Below are 21,867 nucleotides of genomic sequence, written 5' to 3' on the forward strand. Positions count from 1 at the left end.
TTTTACTATTTATAAGTGCAAAACACGCAAGCGCAAAAGTAGCTTTTTTTCGCTGGTAACTTTTTAGTGCATGTAATATGATGGATACGCGTGAACCAGTGAAGCAATTAGAATTCTGTTACTCATATGTGGTGCACAACGAACAAGGGGCCGGTGTTCTCAACAATTATTTTGGTAAGGTTTTCATGATCTTTTAAAAAGTATTAAAGGAGAGAATACCTCCATTTTAAACTTTAGATAGTTGAAAAATGGGTAAGGGGAAAAGTTTCCGTATGGCGCCACCACTTTTTCATTCGCAATAAAATAATATAGTATCTAATTTACCTGATTGATATATCCCTTTTTGTAAAAATGAGTGAAAAAGTGGTGGCGCCATACGGAAAGTTATCCGGGTAATGTGCTCCTGAGGTTTTTGAGCGCTTGAAAGCTACGTTTTATCAAAATGTCTCATTTGTCTGGGCCGGCACCTTACGCCGTTACGGTTTCCGCTTTCAAATTCATGTGGAAAGGTCAACTCGACCTGACTGAGTATTGCAGTTTTTGTTTACCCCCCACCCTCCCCTCCCCCCCAACACTATTTTAGTATTTGCTAGTGCTGCAGATTGATAACAGCGTTCTTTAAAAAACACCTTTGTTGTGTTCTGAGTGAGTGATTATAGCAAAAGGAATTTTTTTATATTATTAACATAAATAAAATGGATAACTTTCCGTGTATGGCCGCGCCACCACTTCACTCATTATTTACTATTAATTAAAGAGGAATATTAAAGGGATATCTCATTGAGGTAAATTAGAGGAAAAGTTTCCGTATGGCGCCAACACTTTTTCATTCGATATTAAATAATATAGTATCTAATTAACCTCAATGAGATATCCCTTTTTGTAAAAATGAGTGAAAAGGTGGTGGCGCCATACGGAAAGTTATCCAAATTAGAAACTATATTATTTCATATCGAATGCAAAAGTGGTGGCGCCATACGGAAACATTTCCCCTAAAATAATTGAAGTCTTTATTGATTATTAAAATTTGATTGTTTTTATTTATAAAACATGCTGGAAAAAGTGTAGGGGGACTTGTAAAAAGTTGTAGTTGCGATAACGTAACCCTCCTGCCGACGGCGGAGCTGGAGGGTTACGAGTCACACGCAATCTGTGCAGGGCGAAATGGTCAAACACGTACAATTTCGACAGCTAGTCAATAGATTTGCTCAATTTTTACCCCTTTCGAAAATCATGACACAAATTCTATGAACCAACCTTAATCCTCAATATCTAATGAATAACATTTAAAACACCATTGAGAAAGTATTTTAAAAAAAAGTACAAAAACTTACCAGATTCCGGAGCGAAACAGTCACAAATTTCCCAGGTTCTATTTTGAACCTGTCGCTTCGCCATTTTGTGACTTCCCGATGTTCATTGCTGTTGGACTAAACCATTCTGTAAAAGGGGTGTTATAAGGCAGCGCGGCAGGGCGTGTGCGCTGTCCGTTTACTATTTGCCCGCTGTTCACTCACTAGCGCACTGCCGCACTGCAGCTGCACCCATTGTAACACCCCTTTTACAGAATGGTTTAGTCAAACTGGGCTGCGGCTCGGTCGGCAGGTCGTCAATTCAATTGGCTGGTACCTACGGTTGGGTTCAGCGCTTGGGGTCAGCGCTTGGTAACCAGCGACAGGTTCAAAAATAGAACCTGGGAAATTTGTGACTGTTTCGCTCCTGGGATCTGGTAAGTTTTTGTCCTTTTTTTCAAAATATTTTCTCAATTGTGTTTTTGAATGTTATTCATTAGACATTGAGGATTAAGTTCGTGTTCATAGAATTTGTGTCATGATTTTTGAAAGTGGTAAAAAATGAGCAAATCTGTTGACTAAAATATTTCGCCCTGAATCGATTGCGAATGACTCATAACCCTTCGGCTACGCCGTCGGCAGGAGGGTTACGTTATCGCAACTAGGGGACTTGGACCTTTTTCTGTGGTCGTGTGGATTCCACGGTTTATTTACACCTTTCAAGATTGTACTACCTTTTTGGGAAAGATTTCTTTATCCTGCCAACATTGTAATCCTGCCAACACTTCACTAATTTTTACCAAAAGGTTTATCGCATTTGAATAATATTACTTATTATTAGTTATTTATTTCATAACAAATGAAAAAGTGGTGGCAGGATTTTTACCCAGCACTAATTTTTTTACCAAAATGTTGCCATCTTCAGTCGTACTGCCTACTACAAAAAAGTTGTGGTTCATTATAGTTGCAAGAATTGTTAGTTTCTGCAGATCAGTTGTGATGATCAACAAATTTATTTTCAGATGTATAATTTTATTCTTTGATCCTTAGTACAGTACTTGAATCATGTACGGTAACAATAGAGGTATGGACTACTCTTCCCAGTACGGAGCAAGTAGTAGTATGCCATATAGCATGGACCTCTCTGGTTATGGAACAAGTGGTGACAATGAGGGCTATGGATCGTCGATCATGCAGGACACCTCCTTCTCTTCTTTCCCAAGTGGGAATGGACAAGCAGGAGGCATTAAGTACTTCGGAGGGCCTCAAGGATCTTTCCACAATGGTCCCGGAAAGAGCATGGGTGGAAACTATGGTAGCAGTGGAGTGCAACGTGGCGGGAACCGTGGAGGAAGTGCGGGGCGTGGTATGGGGCGTGGTGCTACAGGAGGCACTGCTAGAGGTGCTGCAAGGGGCGCTACTAGAGGCGCGGCAAGAGGTGCTGCAAGAGGCGCTGCAAGGGGTGGGGCATCAGGGCGAGGTGCCACAACGGCAGGAAATGGCGCAATCAAAAAGGTATCTACACCTGGAGTGTCTACAATGGATAAAGATGAATCGGGGTACCTTCAGGATCATGCTGGTCACTTTCCGGATGAATACTGGTGTAAGGTGAGTTTGTTGCACCGGCAGGGGACTTTTGGGACGCCAATTTAAGTCTTTTTAACTTCTGTCATGTATTTTTGTGATATTTTTATTCAACCTCATTGAATTGAATTGAATTGAATAGGTGGTAGCAGATTTACCAGGTAAATCCATTTTTCTTGGTAATGTGCGCATGTTAAGAAGTACTTAAAATGGAAATTTTACTTGTAAGTCTGCTGCGTCCTGCCGTCCAAAGTCTCGTATTGTAACCCTCCATACTCCTGAGGGTTGCTGACCGGAGGATTACAATGTTAAAGGGTTTGGATACTTTTTGTACAACACAAAAAACAATGTCCAAAACAAGAAATCTTCATTTAAAATATTACCTTCTTAGGTGCTGTTTTTATTTTGAGAAATGAGTCAAACAATGCCATGAAAATAATTTTTGTCTCAGGAGACAACAATTGATAGCATGTACAAAGTATTAATGCGACTCTCCTGAAAACACAGCTGTGTGATTTTCACTTTTTATTCTTAAAAACTTGACGACTCATGAAGCTGAAACTTCTACAGGTAAATTTTATTACAAACATCTTTAGTCACAGTGAGTAGAGATTCATGTCATGTCCAAAAACTTGATCCACAAAAGGTGTATCCAAACCCAGGTAGTGACTAGTGACCAGATTTGCAGTAGTCTTTCATAAATTAAAGATGAAACTAACATTATCTGTGGTTGTTACAGATCTGCAACGCAAAGACGACAGGACCCAGCAACTACCGACAGCACATGAATGGGGTTCGTCATCAACAGGTACATAGTTTATGACACAACGGCATTTTATATTTGATACCCTCGAAGAAACAATGCCAAGATCATCCAAGTCTACCATTCTGGCCAAAATGCTTAGGCCGCCCATTCCTAACGTTACATAAAACCAATCCCTTTACACTTCCCACTGACAATCATTCTCTTCCTCGTCCCCCCGCTCAATGTTGACTGTAACGCAGAAGACCGAGCAATCAGAACCAACATTAAACAAAGGGTGCAGGGGGGCCCCAACGAGATATGGCCTAGATTCTAGCTATCCAAGTCGAACAATGCCGTCAGAAATGAAAACTGCACATGTAAGCTAACATAGCAGTCTTCTGACGTCAAGTCTTCACTTGGATGAGCTGGCTTATTCACCATCTGTGCCTAATTTTGTGTAATTCAGCACATAAATAGAACATTTCTTGTTTAAGTTTATATTTGATGATGTGATTGAGACTGGGATTGAGAAAGGGATTGCGACTGTTGTGTTAATATTGGAACTCCACTGTGAGATTCACAGTGGATTTTTTGATAACTTTTCAAATTATTTTGAACTAAACTTGTTAGAGAAAAATAATATCGTAGGAACACAAAGTGTTGTGTGCTCTACAGTTTTTCACTGGTTTCACAAAAACAAAAGTTTTTATCTGAAAGATCACACAAACGTATCAGGACAATTAAGGCTTTTATTTCCTACAAAGCAACTGTTCAAGTTTGTGAACAGTTAAAACGTTTCTTTTCTTTTGAAATCTGTTGAATATTCTAACCTTTATGAATATCAAAAGCTCAGAAGCCACTCAGGACATGGTCTCTGTGCCCTGGACCCAATTTTGAAGAGAAAATATTGCTGGAATAGTTGTGCTAGAATGAATCAGTAAGCATGATATATTGGACAAGTATTTTGGTTGATAACATTGATTTGATAAGCGCATTTTGTTGTGCTTAGCAATTTTGAATGAATGAAAACTTGACTTGATTTTCCTGCTCAAATATTTTGTGCAAAATTTATTTAAATGTATGTCTGGTTCCCAGGTTTTATACAGGCTTTATTTCAAACAGATAACAAAGTCCATTTTTGTTCTCTAAAAAAAGTGTACTTGAAGCCAAACTTCAAGTACATGTTGTTATTTTTTACACTGTGAATAAGTATCACAGGGTAACTGCAAATCAAATTTGGGTAGGGTGTCTTCTTTCAAAAACTATAGATTAAAATGCACATTGTTTGTGCATTCGTATAGGGTTACTGTATATACCTGCGTATGGTTCTCTATTCCTTGCCTGTATAAATAATGGGAACCAGTTTATTTGAACAACCAAGATATGGTTCATTAAATTGTATGTTTGTGATAATGTTATCATGAAACTTATGATGCCAGAGGAGCATTCCCTTTCCGGAGGGATGCAACTTGGCCGTTCCTAATCCAACTTGTTTTCTCTTTTCCCTTCATACTATAGAATCTCCAGAGCATTCAACAGGGCGGTGAGTGGACAGGTGCAGAGGGGCGGATTTTGGCACCTCGCCAAAATCCCCGCTGACACCATTGTTCTCACAATGATGAAGTGCTGTATGGGAAATATTTCAACATTGCAATTAAAAGCTCATCCTAAAAAGTTTACTCGGTCAGATCCTTCAATTGTCGCGGGGAAAAAGTTAACATGTACCTGCCATGTGAAACTTCAAAGGACAATTTGGAAACCAGTTCAGCTGGTATCCATGCCCCATTCTTAGCCTCCGCAGGCACAGCTATTTTCCTCTGATAAAGGGCACTTATATGAGGAAAATTTGTATTGCAACATTTCGCAAAGGGCACCGCCTTCATAGCACAGGGCACCACAGCAATTGCTGTAAGTGACGTTGTTCATTTGGAGGCCTGCCCTCAGTGCACTGCCTCAGTGCCCTGTGAGCCATTTAAGATCATTACACAGTTACCACATAAATAAAGCTTAAATGGTTTTGTATGTTGCAATGCATTGAATAGTAACAGTAAATAAACATTACAAGGAATTTGAGTAAGCGCCAATTGCAGGAATATTTCCCATACAAATACGCTTTGACTTTAGCTGTACTATCTACCCTTACTAGAAGTCATCTGCGACATAAAACATCTGCTCAACAGTGTTTATGTCTTGTACCAATTGCTCACCTGTAGCAGAGTAAGAAATTATTCTTGAATTTGTGTTTCGTGCTGTGAAAGTCAGATTGATTGGCTGTTAGTTGAAATATTTGTTGTCCGAAGTTAAGTTTTAACTGTTCGGCAAACCAACAATGCTTGCATGGGTTAGATAATATCATTATTTTGAGTCAAATGGAAATTTCTTTTGATGTAAATCTTTTGGATTGACAATATTTAGAAATTGTTACATACAAATGTTGCAATTTTGTGCAATGGTTGTCTGAAGTTGGAAATATTTCAACATACTTGCTAAGAAAATGTCTGATAAAAAGAAGAAGTATGCATCAATCAGTCATTCGCAGGGTGTAAACAGAGGTTGTTTACACTGTACATGTGAGCTCTATGAAATATACCTGTGTATTCATAGGCCATGAATTTATGCATGCATGCCCATTGGTAAATCAAGTTACACAATAAGGCAAATTCTTGACCAATCAGATATGAGTATGTCAAGTGTTTATTTACATGAAGCAGCAAACCAATCAAACCCTGTACTTTCACAGCATAAGAATTTTTTTCTCTGGAACTGCAACAAAATCGCGGGGTACCAACACTTTGATTGGTAAACATTACAGTTTAAAATTGAGTCATTCAGGGTTCTCCAGATTTTAGAAACTTTCAGTTTGAAGTAAGGCGACCAGCCAAAGTGGATACGATTGCGTATGGTTACCACTGGTTACCACTTTCACAAACTGGTTACCACTTTCAGAAATGTGCCTAGTAGTACAGAAAAGTCATGGTTAGGAGTAACAGATTACCAGTTAAACTGCCATGTAATGTACATTGCTTTTGACTGGTCTCCTGCTACTTGTGCTTAGCTAATCACTTTGTAATGCAACAATTGTCATTAATCTTATAATCAAAGTCCACACGCTTGGGTGTTCAGATGCCTGAAGCCGTTGTACTTTAACTGATTTAAAAAAATAGCCAGTTGAACCATGTTTGGTTCCCTTAGATTCCCCCCCATTAAATATGGCCAACAGTTGTGCTGTTGTGTTGCAATCACTGATGGTATAAATGAGCCTCTATCTGGCTTCTGAAATCATTGGAGAACCCTCTTCGAGTAACATAACAAACAAATATTTGTAAATCAAATATTTACTTTGGCTTAAGAATCAAGTATTTCCGAAAAAGTTGCAGTTCCAGCGAATTTTATTCAACAGTTCATTTACATTTACAAAAAACTGCCGCGTTATCATTTTCAAGGCCCAATTTTTTTTAAATGCCACTAGTCTACAGGTCTTGTAGCTCAGAACTCTCATTGGACCAGATAGATTTTAAGACCAAAAATATATATTTTTTGTGTGTGAGAATTATTTACTGAACTCTTGGAAGGCGGTTCAAACTAAAGAGCTTAAGTGAAAAAAACATAAGATTTTTTGGTTGTGGGGTTTCTGACCAAATGCTTAAACTACTTGACTCTGGCCAGGGGTCAAGCGGGTATGGTAGGTCAATTGTAAATCGAAAAATAAGTTTTAAACACAAAGCTAACAACTGGAACCAATTTCAGAAGTGAACGCAAGGATCCCCTGAAATATTTCTGTTTTTATCTCAGCCCTTTGATTTAAGGAAAACATTACAGTGAATTTTGTTTTTGTGTCGGATGTGGCCTGATTCAAGAAAAATTTTCCTTAGTTTAGAGAAAGAACCACTTTGTAGCCAGGCAGCGACCAGAGGAATTGAGGCAAATGCCTCCATTGTCTCTATAAAGTATGAGGCCTGCGTATTACCAAATTTATTACTACAAACCATCATGTGAAAAAAACAAAATGTAAGGATTTGATAATCACAAGAAGCATTGGTTACGGGCTCATTCCCTGAAAATGTCTTTCTGGGTTATTAAAACTGTCATCAAAAGCGTGCTAGATTTGAATTGTCTGGTACGATGATCTGGATGATCACAAGTTACCGTTTAAATTTGATTCCCTCAGACTATCCAGACAGTTGCTACATGTATGTCACATGATTCAGGCAAGCGTTTGCGTAGTAAGTTCTGTTAGAGACGGTGAACCATGTGTGCCGCAGTGGTACCAGGGTTTGCTGATCTGAGTGTGCAAAAGCTAGCCCGAACCATTCGATATAGCAACTGTCAGTATAGTCTGAGGAATTCAAATGTAAATTGTAACTTGTGACTAAGCAAGTCATTGTACCAAACTTTATTCAAATTCAACTCGCTGGCTTCTTATAATGGTTTCTAAGCTTGCAGGATAAATATGAATGTCGTTAAACCACAGAGTATTTGTTGTATTTTACAGTTGCCCCTCTTAAGACTGGACCTCAGACACCTCGCAAGAGGAAGATGGAGGCTGAAGGAATTATACCTAACAAGAAACGCTTGAAAGAAATGATTGCTGGCAGTGATGAAGCTTTTATCGGTAAAAATCATCATCTTTTTATCCGACTATCAAGTTGACCCTCTTACTGTGTGACCCATTATTATTACCACTATGGTTTTTTATAAGACAATTACAGTGTGAGGTGCTGTTCTTAACAGTGTGGTTATGAACGTGTAGGCTGCTGTCCGACCTTATTCCCAACAGTCTTTGGTTCGAATACCTCACATGTAATATTCCTGTGGACTGTGCTCACATAACTTGGGGAGTAGGGGGGAGTACCGAGTATACCGTGCATGATATATCAGTGTATTGATAAAAAGATTCGTTCCTGGCTTTGGCTGTTCAGTGTGCTGCAGCACCATCATAACTGTTCTCATATCACAAAAAAGACTCTAAGGCTGTCTTAATAAAAAACAATAAGCACTTTCAAAAAATCCGCAGATTAAGTTTATAAAACTTGTCGTTATTATTATCACTAACATAAATTTTACATCTGATAAAATTTTACATCTGATTTTGTTTTTTGGGCAATGTTAGGAGTGGAATACGTGACGTATACAAAAATCGTAGATACAGTTTATATAACTTGTTATTATTGTTATCACTGACATAAATTTGATAAAATTTGACCTAAATTTTCTTTTTTTGGGCCAATGTTAGGAGTGGAGTACGTGACTGAGATTCTCCGCGAGGGATCCGAACCCGAGTACGATTGTGAGATTTGTACTTGCCGGACACTACAAGGAAACATCCTCTTTCATCTGACAGGATTCCGCCATCGGTTTGCGTTCATTGTAAGAAACCATCTTGGTCTAGTTTCCTCTTTGCAAGCATACAACGGACTCTCTTTGTTATGACAAAAAGGGCCACACTGTTTTTTCTATTTAACAATTTGGGTACTTTTTGTAACACAAAACACAATGTCTTTTTGAGGTTGAACAAAGAATTAACTAGAGTGGAATTTGAACCAACGACCTCCGGATTAACGTGCCGGCGCTCTACCAACTGAGCTATCTAGCCCTATATTGGCGGTGTCCCTATTTTGTCAATTGCAATGTCCACAGATTTAGAAGAGCATTAGTGGATAGTGTTAGCAGAAAGCTTACCTTAAAATATTACTAGCTGAGGTGCTGTAGTTTGAGAAATTAGTAAAACAGTGTCACACAAATATTGTTTACATGCTAGAATTGTTTTGGTCTTTAGAGACGAAAAATATTTTTTTGACTCTCATTTCTCAAAAAGTACAGCACCTCGACAAGTAATATTTTGAAGGGAAGCTTTCTATCATCATAATTTTTAAACTGTGTGAGTTTGATGTAAATCTGTGGACATTGTGTTTTGTGTCCTACAAAAAGTACCCACACCCTTTAAGAACACTTATGTTGATGAATCTTATACAATTTTCAAGACATTCGTGACGTCGGGAAACATTTTGAAGTTCATACTATAACCATTTTTTCTGTAAAATATTTATCTCTGAAATTAAATCATATTTGATAAAATATCTCTAAAACTGTCTCTAAAAACCTTAAATAAACGCAGCAGCTGATTTTGGTTGTTACAACCTTATCTATGGTCAGTGTGTTTACATGCTGTACAAATTGTGCAGGGTTTTTCACTTTTTTCTTTTGACTCGCACAAATTGATTAAGCCCAAATTTGGACACAGCCCATCAAACAGTTATGTGACCAACACTCTGGTAGATTGATCACAGTCCAATTTTGAAATTATTTCCGTTATCAACAGACCAAGCACAAACCAGATATTGCGGAGGCCATCGAAGCAGGAGCCAGAGCAATGGAGGAAGCAGAAAAAGCCGCTAACCCTCCCGACCCAGCAGCCAGCGTCACCGTAGACAACGAAGGGAAGGAGAAGAAGAAACCTTTGAGAGGGCTGCGGGAGAAACTGAAAGAGTACATCCAAGAGGTGGCGGCCGAGTTCCCTATGAAGCCACCCAAGTTTAAAGTCATTAAGGATATGCTTCCGCCAGGTATTGACACGACAACTTTCTTGCCCCTTCTCTCTTAAGCCCTGTTCATACTTCATGCTAATGCGAAGGCAAAGCCAAATTGACGTGATTTTGACGTCACAACTCTCCTTTCGCAGCGTGATTTAGCAAGAGAGTTAAGCAAAGTTCAACTGTTGCTAATTATTTGTTGAGAATTTCTGACGTCACCATGCGCTTCGCTTCGCGTTTGCAGGAAGTTTGAACCGGGCTTTCGGCTGTATCTGAATTGTCAGCTACAGTTATGGCTTTGCCTGTATGTTAGGTTGTTGTTAAGATTGGCTTATGTCAACGCATAATGACGCAATGATCTAACCATAGCTGCAAATTCTGACCTGGATTTAGTTTGTTGGATTTGTTTGAACGATGGTTAGTCTATGCCAGCCTGCTATATGGTGGTGGATGAATCTAAACAAAACACAGTCAGCCCCCTATTGTCTGGCCATTCAATATTACCCATTGTAGTTTTAAATGAAAGATAAACTATGCCAGCCTCCAATATGAAATAATATGCGAATGCATCAAACACAACCTGTGTGGTTGAATGGTTTGATATGGTTAGACCACTTGTGTTAGGAGGGCAAAGCGAGAATGTTCAGATGAAGGGAAGTTTTTCCCAGACATAATATAGAAGCCATTTCCTAGTTAATGTTTGAATGATGTCTGATACAGTGACTTCATTGGTAACAAACAATGCTTATTATTTATTTCTAAGATTTAATCCAGACTTTATTCTTTTCAGCTGCCAAGAAACCTGCATTGACAGCTGTCGCAAGCGGAAGAGGTCGTGGTGGTGCCAGTAGCTTAGCTGGAGGTCGTGGCGGTGCAGGTAGCTTTGCTAGAGGTCGTGGTGGTGCTGGCAGCTTTGCTGGAGGTCGTGGCGGTGCTGGTAGCTTTGCTGGAGGTCGTGGTGGTGCCGGTAGCTTTGCTGGAGGTCGTGGTGGTGCCGGTAGCTTTGCTGGAGGACGTGGTGGTTCCGGTAGCTTTGCTGGAGGTCGTGGTGGTGCCGGTAGCTTTGCTAGAGGTCGTGGCGGTGCCGGTAGCTTTGCTGGAGGTCGCGGTGGTACTGGTAGCTATGGTGGAGGTCGTGGTGCTGGTAGCTATGGTGGAGGTCTTGGTGGTGCCAGTGGCTTTGCTGGAGGTCGTGGTGGTGCCAGTGGATTTGCTGGAGGTAGTGGGGGATCAAGTAGTTTCAGTGGAGGGATGAGTGGCTTTGGTGGAGGTTATGGAGGTTCAAGTAGCTATGCTGGAAGTCTAAGTGGAAGTCTTAGTGGCCCCAGTAGCTTTGGAGGAGAAAGTTACGAGACAGGAGGTGAGTTTCCGCGGGTGTCAGATAATCTTAATTAGATTTAATTCGTTTTGCAATAACATCCTACAAAGTTTAAGTTAACTTCAAAAATGAAAGGTTGATATTTACCAATCTGTTTGAAGTGGGAGAGATCTCCTGAAAGCAAATTTGTATCTTTAGGCAACTTTAGGTATCTCAAGGTAAGTTTTGCTAACTCAATGTTACTCAAGGTAACTTTAGTTTAATCATGGTAACTTCAGGTAACTCAAGATAACTTGGGGTAACTACAGGTTTGAACTCTGGATAACCCTTGGGAACCTCATATAAAAACCTTTAGTCTGACCAGGGCCCATTTTCATAGAGCTGCTCTAAGCAGAAAATAGTGCTTAAATATGTTGTGCTAAGCAAAAATAGGCAGGATACCAGTCACAGATTACACATGTGACATGCTATGTTGGCTGATAACCTTACTTTGGTAAGCAAAATATAGTTGTGCTTAACTGCTCTTTTATGCTTTAAGCAGTTCCATGAAACTGGGCTTTGAACTTTTTTTTAATTTAAATTTTACATTCCTCCCTGAATAATACATTTTTGATGTTGCATCAATTAATCATTTGCAGGTGGTTATGGACGTGGTAGCGGAAGTGGGATGATGGGCAGCAATAGCATGGGAAGTGACTATGGAAGTACAGGAGGGCGTGGTCGAGGGTTGGGTCAGTACTCGGACAACTCGGACCTTGGCGGAGGGTACGACCTACCGCCTCAGAGTAAAGTCAGCTCAGTCAAAGCGTAAGTTTAACAATCAGTTGACTGTCAGAACAAACCTAGTCCTATAAGAGATGTTAAATTTGCATCGGGGATAAAGAATATTAATTTTTTTTTTTACCCATACACCGATGTATGTAAGCACTGTATACTCAGTACTTTCCCGAGTCCTGTGAAAAAATATCACAGGCATTTTACTCGGGTGGGATTCGAACGACCTCTAGCTACTCAAGACACTGCTCTAGAATTGCAAGGGTCGTGGGTTCGAATCCCACCCGAGTAACATGCCTGTGATATTTTTTCACAGGACTCGGGGGGGAAAGTACTGAGTATACAGTGCTTACACACATCGGTGTATGGGTAAAAAACCAAAATGATTAAACCTAGTCCTCTTTTTACACTCAGTCAAAGTTATTCCGACTTTACCCTTTCTTATTTAAACTTGCCCTTAGAATATGCAAATGGAGTTAATGGACCCTTAATCTAACCTGAGACAATACAAATCTGGGCGCTGTACTATACTTTAGACATGGACTATACAATCATGGCCACTGGGTTGTGGCACAAAAGGTCAGGCTGGAACATTTACAATATATACTAAGGGGTCCTGTGTCCTCACCACTTTGCTCCTATTGGTTCATAGCCACCAATTGTTTCTGAAATGGAAACTTTGATTGGCTGTAATTTTCCCGCTTCTTTCTGGATCCTTCCCTTAATCCCTTTCCCCTCTCTTTTTCTTTAAATGGATATGTATTTGTTTGTACTTGTTTTATGCCTCTGAAGAAGGTCCAGTTTAGATCGAAAGCTAAGGCCATCTACCCTACTTATTATATATACAAAGGGTTTATATAAAACATGTAAAGTAAGAAAATGAACATTCATACTATATCTAAATGCTGTTTTTTTTTGGTGTGACATTGACCCCAAGCTTAATGTGCACTCATGGTACATATCCTGTCCGCCATTTTGGGAGTCAAAATCATGCACAAACATATGCACAAACGATTTGACTCTAAAAATGGTGGAAATGGTAGACCAGATTGTTCGGAGGTGTACTCAGTGTTAGGTAAAGGGTCTGTAGAAATCAATCATCCTCATTCGCTTTGTAACCGCTGGAAAAGGCGCTTTAGTAAAAGCTGCTAATTAGTGACATATAATACAAATTGGTGCAGTTACATGTATTTCAAAAGAACAATCGCCCCATTTGTAGAGAACAAATCGCCCCACTTGGAGAAGGGGTGTTTTGGTAACTTATTTATATTTACTTTCTCATGTTAGTGAGCTTGATAACTACTTGATGGACACCCTGAAGAAAGACTCGTTGGTCAGCGATGCCTTCATCCTGAGGGAGTTTGAACGTCGTTTCGGCACCTCCGTGAGGCGGGGGAGGACGGACAATTATGATGATGATGCTGGACCATCCCAGAGGGATTCCCATGTGAGTTGACAAAAAAATAGTCCTGGTCCAGGGTTCGATTTCACAAAGTTCTTGAGATTAGTTATCGGACCAGGGGTCGATTTCACATAGATCTGGAGATATATCAACAAAGTGATTTGTGTTGTGGCGTCAAGTTTTTGCTTTGGTTTAATCGCCACACCTTGTGAAATTGAGCCCGTGGCCAATTCAGTACATAGCCAAAAGCAAAACAAGAACTCGCAAGATAAGTTTTTTTAAATAGTTTTTTTAATCTGAAGCTTTTGATGGATTTTATTTTGGTGGCTTGTCAACGCTTTAAAATTGGTTCCAATTTGGAGAGCCTGAAACTGAAATAAACCTTAACAAATTTTGCTCTCGTTCATCAAAAGAATATGTTGACTTCCCAGTTTGGGTTAACCGGACGATGGTCTGAGGGATGATGATATTAAAGGCCGAATTACAGTGACCCCACTGTGGGACACGGTGACAATAACCGGTGAAGCGAATAATTGATAAACTGCTGACCTCAGACCGTCATCTAGAAGGGTTAAGTTCTGGAACGATTCGGGAATTCTTAGGGCTCAAAGTGGTGGTAGATTTCTGAGAAAGTTTTTATGAGTGGTAGGCAGTGTTGGAGGAAACTGAGTGTAGAAATAGAAATGGTAGGCAGAGACCCCTAAGCACAGCCACACTTTGTGTCTTGGTCCCAATTTCAGGGGCTTTGCTTTCTGCTTTTTGTCACTGATTGTTTTGTGTATGTGCTGTACTCGCCACTAATTCAAACCCCACTGTATGTTCTCTACATAGATTATTGTTTCCTGAATTCTGTTCTGTATTATTAATTTTTGTTTCTCTATTTGAAAGTTGCATTGATTAAAAAACCTCATTGACTGTGGGTGACATTTCCCAGTGAGTTGACCAACCCTTCGAAAACCCCCCAACTGAACAGGGCCCAATTTCATGGCTCGTCTTACCGCCAAATTTTGCAGCTTACGAGCAAGGGCTGAGTTTTTGCGCTAGCTGTGTAAGCGTCGAATGCCTAGTTACATGGAGTGCGCAGAAGCTTAAATTCTCTGCTTACCCGTAAAATATGCTTGAGCAAGGGCTGAATTTTTGCGCTAGCTGTGTAAGCATAGAATGCCTAGTTACATGGAGTACGCAAGCGCAGAAGCCAAAATTCTCTGTAGATCACATGATTCTCTGCTTTCGTAAGCATCAATTCTTTGCTGTTTGCTCTAAGCAGAGCCATGAAATTGGGCCCTCGTTGTGTATGGTGGCACAACTATGCACATCACATGATATCATATTGTATTCTGTCAGAACAACAGTGGATGATACTGAATAACCCTTTAAAACCATTCAATTGCACAGGTTCTGTATGATGGCATGACCGTGCACAGAACTATCTTGTTTACATGTGTGTACCATGTACATGTAGATGCATTCTTATGGTATCATTCACATGAAATCAAATTTCATGTGAATTATTCATGGGATATGAATATGCTTAAGTCATATTCATGAAGGAAAAAATATATGAATATGTAAGAGTCATATTCATTGGGTATGAGTATACATAGTCATGAATATACTTGAGTCATATTCATGGGACATGAATATGCATGAGTCATATTCATGGAAAGTGGAACACATGAGTCATATTCATTGGAAATGAATATGCATGAGTCATACTAATGGGGTATGACCAACATGAGTCATGAATATACATGAGTCAAGTTCATGGCAAATGAAAATGCATGATCCAAATTTATGGTAATGAAATACGTGAGTCTTATTCATTGGAAATGAACATATATATGAGTGAATATTCATTGAATATAAACATATGAATATCTATGAGTCATATTTATGGGATATGAAGATGCATGAGTCATAATCATATATCTCCGTAGAAAGTTTTAGATTAAAATATCAAAACGTTCATTTTACGACAGGTATAAACTTTGAAGCCCATATGTATAGCTCCTTACTTAGCCAATTATATAGCCCCTTGTAAGGGATTACAAGGCGTTGAGGTACAATTTGCAGCCAACCATGCCAGAGACATCATGCCCTTCTCTTAATGATGTGTGAACTGGGTTCAATAACGTGTATTACACAATACACAGGACCTAGGGCTTTACGTCTCATCCGAGGGACAAAGCAATTAGTGTCTAAGTGTCTTGCTGAAGAGCCATGACTGGGACACGAACCCACACTCTAAACTCAATTTTCTGCAAACTACACACATGCAGAAAAGTTGCTGAAAACACCCTCTTTGATGTCAGAAGTAAACAGAAGAACAAAAACCGTTTTGTTCCTTGTGCTGTGCATGCTTTTTCGGTGGTGAATATTCAGACGGAACTTTTTGAAACAATTTTCCCAGGTGAGCCCCCTTTTTTCCTGCAGACATGTCAAAGTGTCTGATTACTTATTCTGTGTGGTTTAATTATTCTGAATTTTATATTCTCATGACTTTTTTAAAAGTGGTTGTTGTGAGATGTGAATAAATTAAAAACCTGGGGGAAAAAAAAGTATTTTTACAACCAAGAAGGATTGACAATATCATACTTTCTAAAATTAACAAACACAAATTTGTCGCCTGAACATTAAACAGAAATATTTTCACCAACAACGTATCTTAATTTACATGAAACTAATGTTGAACATTGATTTAATGACAGATTAACTTAACATTCTTTGTCCAAGTGTAACATTTAAAATTTTTTTTTTAGTCGCCCAAACAAGGATAAAAGCCACTCTAGGTAAGGGGCTAGAAGAAGAACATGATTAAACATGGAAATAACTCGGTAGAGCTGGAGGCAGGAATTAATATTCCTCTTGAAATAAGACTGCTTAATGATAGAAACCAAAGCGGTACTTCTTAAACAAAAATTTCATGTGTTTTTTTATGAAGCAATACATTGTGGAAGGACAATCTCATCACCCGCTGTTCATATTTATTCATATTTTTTAGCCACAGAATTCACTGTCAAGCTATTCAAGCTATAGCAATTCGGGAGAGTACACCTCCACACAGCCAAAGCGTGAACCTCTGCTTTCAGAGTCTTCACGCACATCGGAAAATACGTACAGCTACCAGGGGACGTCGTCGTATCAGGGGACGTCGTCGTACCAGGGGACATCGTCGTCGCGTCCACTGCCCAGTAAGGCAAACGCCGAGCCTGACAACAGCCCAAGTGTTCAGCAAATGTTTGCAAGTCTGGTGAGCTAAGAAACAACTTTAGTTACCATTTTGAGAGAGTAACTTCAATATTCCACTTAACACTGCAATGTGCTGATGAAAGATATTCAAAATATTTAAAGTTGGTTTAAGTAGTGGGATTGCCTTAGTCTTTATCTTGGATCGAAAATCGTCTAATTTGGATTTTAAGCTTTGCATAGAGGAGAAGTGAAAGTTACTTTCCGAGATGACAATCCTGAAATAGTTTCTTCTTAGTGGAAGTAGTGGTTCTGCCTCTGTAAAGCGGATGGGAGTCTCTACACATTTTACCTTTCCATTTCACATTTTCTAGGGTGAAAGCTATGATATAATCTTTTATTAGTAGAAGGAGTGGTTCTGCTTCTGTGAAGCAGATGAGACCCAAGTCTCTACATTTCAGAACTTTCCATTTCAGATGGTGCTTTTTCCATTTGTCAAAGACCGAACATTTCTTTTGGAGTAGAGTTTTTACCTGGTTAACGCTTTAGTATCCTCAACATTCAATACGATACAAATATTAATTGATTTACTAGTAGATCTAACATCAAAACTTTAGTCAATCCCACTGCTGCCACCACTTTAATGGATTGCATTTGATGTAGAGGTCCGGTAGAGGTAAATTTACATGGTTGTCGACCTTAACTTGGCATCCTCAACCTTCTATATCATACAAATATTAGTTGACGCGCTAGCAGATCCATCATCCAGACTTTAGTCAATCCCACTCTGCCACCACTTTGATGCAGGAAAGAACTGCATTGGTAGTTACTTAAGTAGTAAAGGAAGGGAACACACACTGACAGATGTTTTCATGTTTGCTCCTCACTACCCTGCAGTCCAATTCAATGATTGCCAATGAGGCCGATGCCAAGCTTGCCAAGCAGGTAACAGACACACTGACCAAGGCTCTGATGTCGTATGAGAATAAAGGAGGGGAGAGTAATGTAAGTCAGTAGGGATTCCCTTGAGTGGGGTTTACATGCATTGTTGCATCGGCCAGGTCTGCTTTCTTCTTAAAAATAACTTATTGTATTTTTTAGTTAAAAAAATAAAAATCAATAAACTGCAGTATCAGTCCTTGTTTTTTAAATTTATTGTTGTATGAATTATCAAAAATAAAAGTGTATTTTTACATAACAAATAGTCCTGCATCCAATTTTACCAGTGGCTAAAATGCCCATTGAAATGATAAATTAAATGAAAACATTATTTGTAGATGTGGAATATGCTCTTGTGTTCACTTCCTAAGGGGTTTTAAAAGGGCTCTAAAGGGTTACATTTGCACCCGATTTGTGCCACAATCATAGAGTGAGCTCTGTCTTCTGCTTGATAAGTGTATTGTGTTCCTTGCATTTTCTCATCTTAACGATGAAGCGATTGGTCAAGCTGCTTCTTATACAACACAAGTGCCACTACTGGGGTCAGCAGCCGATTGCACAAAGCGCATCGATAAATCCGATCTTGAGTTAGGACGAGTAACCTGCCTAACTTTAGGATGGGTTCAATTTGTCCTAGCGTCTATAGTTACAGAACTTAACTCTTCCAAAGTCCTAAGATTAATCCTAAGTTAGGAAGAGTTTGGTGAAATCGACGGCTGGTCCCAGTACAACTATGGTCTGAAGCTGAATTTCACAAAGAGCAAAATTTGCCTTGCAAAGTGTGATGTAATACAAATGTGGCAATATTGACAATTCATCTTAAGATAAATCTAAGTGCTTTGTGAAACTGGTTTCACCAAGCACTTAAAAACACCTAAAGATTAGATATTGCTTACAGGTTTTGTATATTGTGACTTAACACTTTCAAGTAAGATTGATACACTTATGGTCAATCTGAGCTTTTTGCAACACTACTCTTTAGGTTGTTGTGACCGACCCATATTTCCTATTAATGTATGCGATGAAATATTATCACTGCACATGGTCGTATTGACAATGAGATACAACCTTGTTGCAAGAGGTTTCATAGTTGTCACAAGGTCATACAACGTGATATGACCTTGTTGCAACAGTTCTATTTGCCACAAGGTCATACAACGTGATATGACCTTGTTGCAACAGTTCTAATTGTCACAAGGTCATACAACGTGATATGACCTTGTTGCAACAGCTCTTTTTGCCACAAGGTCATACAACTTGATATGACCTTGTTGCAACAGTTGTAATTGCCACAAGGTCATACAATATATGACCTTGTTGCAACAGCTCTATTTGCCACAAGGTCATACAACTTGATATGACATTGTTGCAACAGTTGTAATTGCCACAAGGTCATACACCGTGATGTGACCTTGTTGCAACAGTTGTGATTATCATAAGGTCATACAACGTGGTATGACCTTGTTGCAACAGTTGTAATTGCCACAAGGTCATACAATATATGACCTTGTTGTAATAGTTGTAATTGCCACAAGGTCATACAACTTGATATGACCTTGTTGCAACAGTTGTAATTGCCACAAGGTCATACAATATATGACCTTGTTGCAACAGCTCTATTTGCCACAAGGTCATACAACTTGATATGACATTGTTGCAACAGTTGCAATTGCCACAAGGTCATACACCATGATGTGACCTTGTTGCAACAGTTGTGATTATCATAAGGTCATACAACGTGGTATGACCTTGTTGCAACAGTTGTAATTGCCACAAGGTCATACAATATATGACCTTGTTGCAATAGTTGTAATTGTCCCTTACAAGGTTTCTGTCCTTTATGTAAATATAAGAATTTCGTACGTGCATTCTTACATTTGTTTATGTTCTGGTTCTGCTGGTTTCCCTTTTCTGTAATCTTGTTTTCTGATCTGTCCATTGTGTTGGTTTATGTGTGTCTTCTGTATTCAGTTGATTGTTATTTAACTCAAGTTATAAACCACAAGGGAAACTTTTGGGTTGAAAAAAGAAAATTTGGACATGAACCAGAGAGCTCTGGATTAACAAGTCGGTGCACTACCAAGTTGCAACTGAGCTATCTAGCCCTAATTGTAGCAGTCTGCATATTTTATCAATATCTTTGTGCCAGTCGGAACCCATTCAATCTGTAACTGCCGTATAGGCGAGGATCACACCCAGGTTTATGATACAACCAACCTGGAAAGTGGCAAGATCACCTCAAAGGAACACGTTGCCCTGGATCGGTCGAGTTGGTCTTTGAAAAGCATTTCAAACCCATTTTTTAAGAAATGCATATGATTAGATAGATGATTTAAAAGAAGATTGACTCGATAAAATGGCCAACCATGTTAGTTCGCGACGTAAAAAGAAAACCATGCAATTTTGAGGAATGTTTGTGTGGATCATTATATTCTGCTGTAATTTATCTATCAATATGCATTTCATAACAAACGGTTAAACGCTGTTCAAAGACCAACTCGTCCGATTCAAGGCCCTGGTCCCTTTACTGGGTGTGACTCTTTATTTGGAACACCAAGTAAACCACAGAGGAAACTGACCAAGTAAACTTGTAATTAAACTCAGTTTGAACACCAAATTTGTTATTTTTTTATTATCAATCTGCCCATCTGACATCAAATTAATGCATGTACTTCAAAATCAGAGACCAAATTATAAAGGAGTTATTGATTTTCCGGTTGTTTTCTTTGCAGTTGCCCGAGCCTAGCCGTAGGTATGGAGAAATGTTGCCGCCTGCCCAAAGATCACAGTATGACCGTCCTTCTGTAGGTTACAGTAGGTTATAGTAATCTGGGGGTAAATATGGGTACACTGCATACAAACTAGTAAGGCCTAGTGGGTATAACTGGGTTTACTGTAAGGGAATGGGTGCAAGGCCTTACTTGGAATGGGCTTAACTGGGTACACTGCATACAAACTAGTAAGGCCTAGTGGGTATAACTGGGTTTACTGTAAGGGAATGGGTGCAAGGCCTTACTTGGAATGGGCTTAACTGGGTACACTGCATACAAACTAGTAAGGCCTAGTGGGTATAACTGGGTTTACTGTAAGGCGAGGGCGAGCAAGGGTTGTAGTGTTTAGATTGGTCACTACACATCTTGCTGAAGTACTCTGGGTTAAACTGCCTACATTATGGTGTTAATGCAGTTTAAGGGAATGGGTGCAAGGCCTTACTTGGAATTGGCTCAACTGGGTATTCTTTACTCATCAATGTGGGTAAGTAATAGGTATATCTGGGTACCCCACTACACATCTTGCTGAAGTACTCTGGGTTAAACTGCCTACATTATGATGTTAATGCAGTTTAAGGGAATGGGTGCAAGGCCTTACTTGGAATGGGCTCAACTGGGTATTCTTTACTCATCAATGTGGGTAAGTAATGGGTATATCTGGGTACCCCACTTCACTTCTTTACATTTGGTTCCTCGCTATATACTGGGCCCAATTTCATAGAGCTGCTTAAGCACAAAATTTTGCTTAAGCAAAAAAATCCTTGCTTAGTGAATTCAGATTACCGGCCAAGACTCTACTCAATTGTTATGCCAAGTAAAAAACAGCTAAATACCAGTCACAAGCAATGTATATGGCATGAAATTTTGGCCAGTAACATGTGAAAAACAAGCGGGCTATTTTCGTGCTTAAGCAAATTCTTTGCTTAAGCAGCTCCATGAAATTGGCCCCTGGCCTAGTACACCTTTGATTAGATGGTGTTTTTTAAATATGAAGTTACCAAGTGACCAAAGTGTTAATGATAGAAACCTATTCCATGTACATGAAATGATTGCCTATATAGTATCCTTGGTACCTCTAGGTATATTAAATGTAAAAAGGCACAAATGGGTTCCCTGTTGACCAAAAAAACCCAAAAGATACATCAAGACATGATTGTCAATATTTCCTTTATTTTATTTACTTAAAACCATTTGTATGACATGATTAAGTGGAATGCTGTTGAATTTGCTTTTTTTCTGAGTTTAAATAAAGGCAAGCAAACCAGCAGATTGGGTAAAAAATAACATTGGAAACAAGCTTTGCCTTTTTATTGTACAGTGATAAGT

General features: G+C 39.2%; 1 protein-coding gene across 3 annotated transcripts; it reads left to right on the forward strand.

The window, feature by feature from the left end:
* Positions 1–113: 113 nt before the first annotated feature.
* LOC117300252 (keratin, type I cytoskeletal 9-like) lies at positions 114–21,314 on the forward strand. 3 transcript variants are annotated; one of them, XM_033783979.1, is made up of 13 exons: positions 114–174; positions 2,343–2,900; positions 3,616–3,684; positions 5,140–5,164; positions 8,114–8,233; positions 8,855–8,988; positions 9,941–10,184; positions 10,942–11,511; positions 12,108–12,276; positions 13,531–13,690; positions 16,647–16,895; positions 17,729–17,836; positions 20,503–21,314. In XM_033783979.1, the coding sequence occupies exons 2-13, from the start codon at positions 2,358–2,360 to the stop codon at positions 20,593–20,595; spliced, it is 2,484 nt and encodes an 827-aa protein (XP_033639870.1). In that variant the 5' UTR covers positions 114–174; positions 2,343–2,357; the 3' UTR covers positions 20,596–21,314. The 3 variants fall into 3 exon arrangements, with proteins under 3 accessions (XP_033639870.1, XP_033639873.1, XP_033639872.1); XM_033783981.1 differs by having other exon boundaries at positions 137–174; positions 2,348–2,900; XM_033783982.1 differs by lacking the exons at positions 16,647–16,895; positions 17,729–17,836.
* Positions 21,315–21,867: the final 553 nt, after the last annotated feature.

This window comes from Asterias rubens, chromosome 15 (assembly GCF_902459465.1).
Source record: "Asterias rubens chromosome 15, eAstRub1.3, whole genome shotgun sequence".
NCBI lineage: Eukaryota > Metazoa > Echinodermata > Asteroidea > Forcipulatida > Asteriidae > Asterias > Asterias rubens.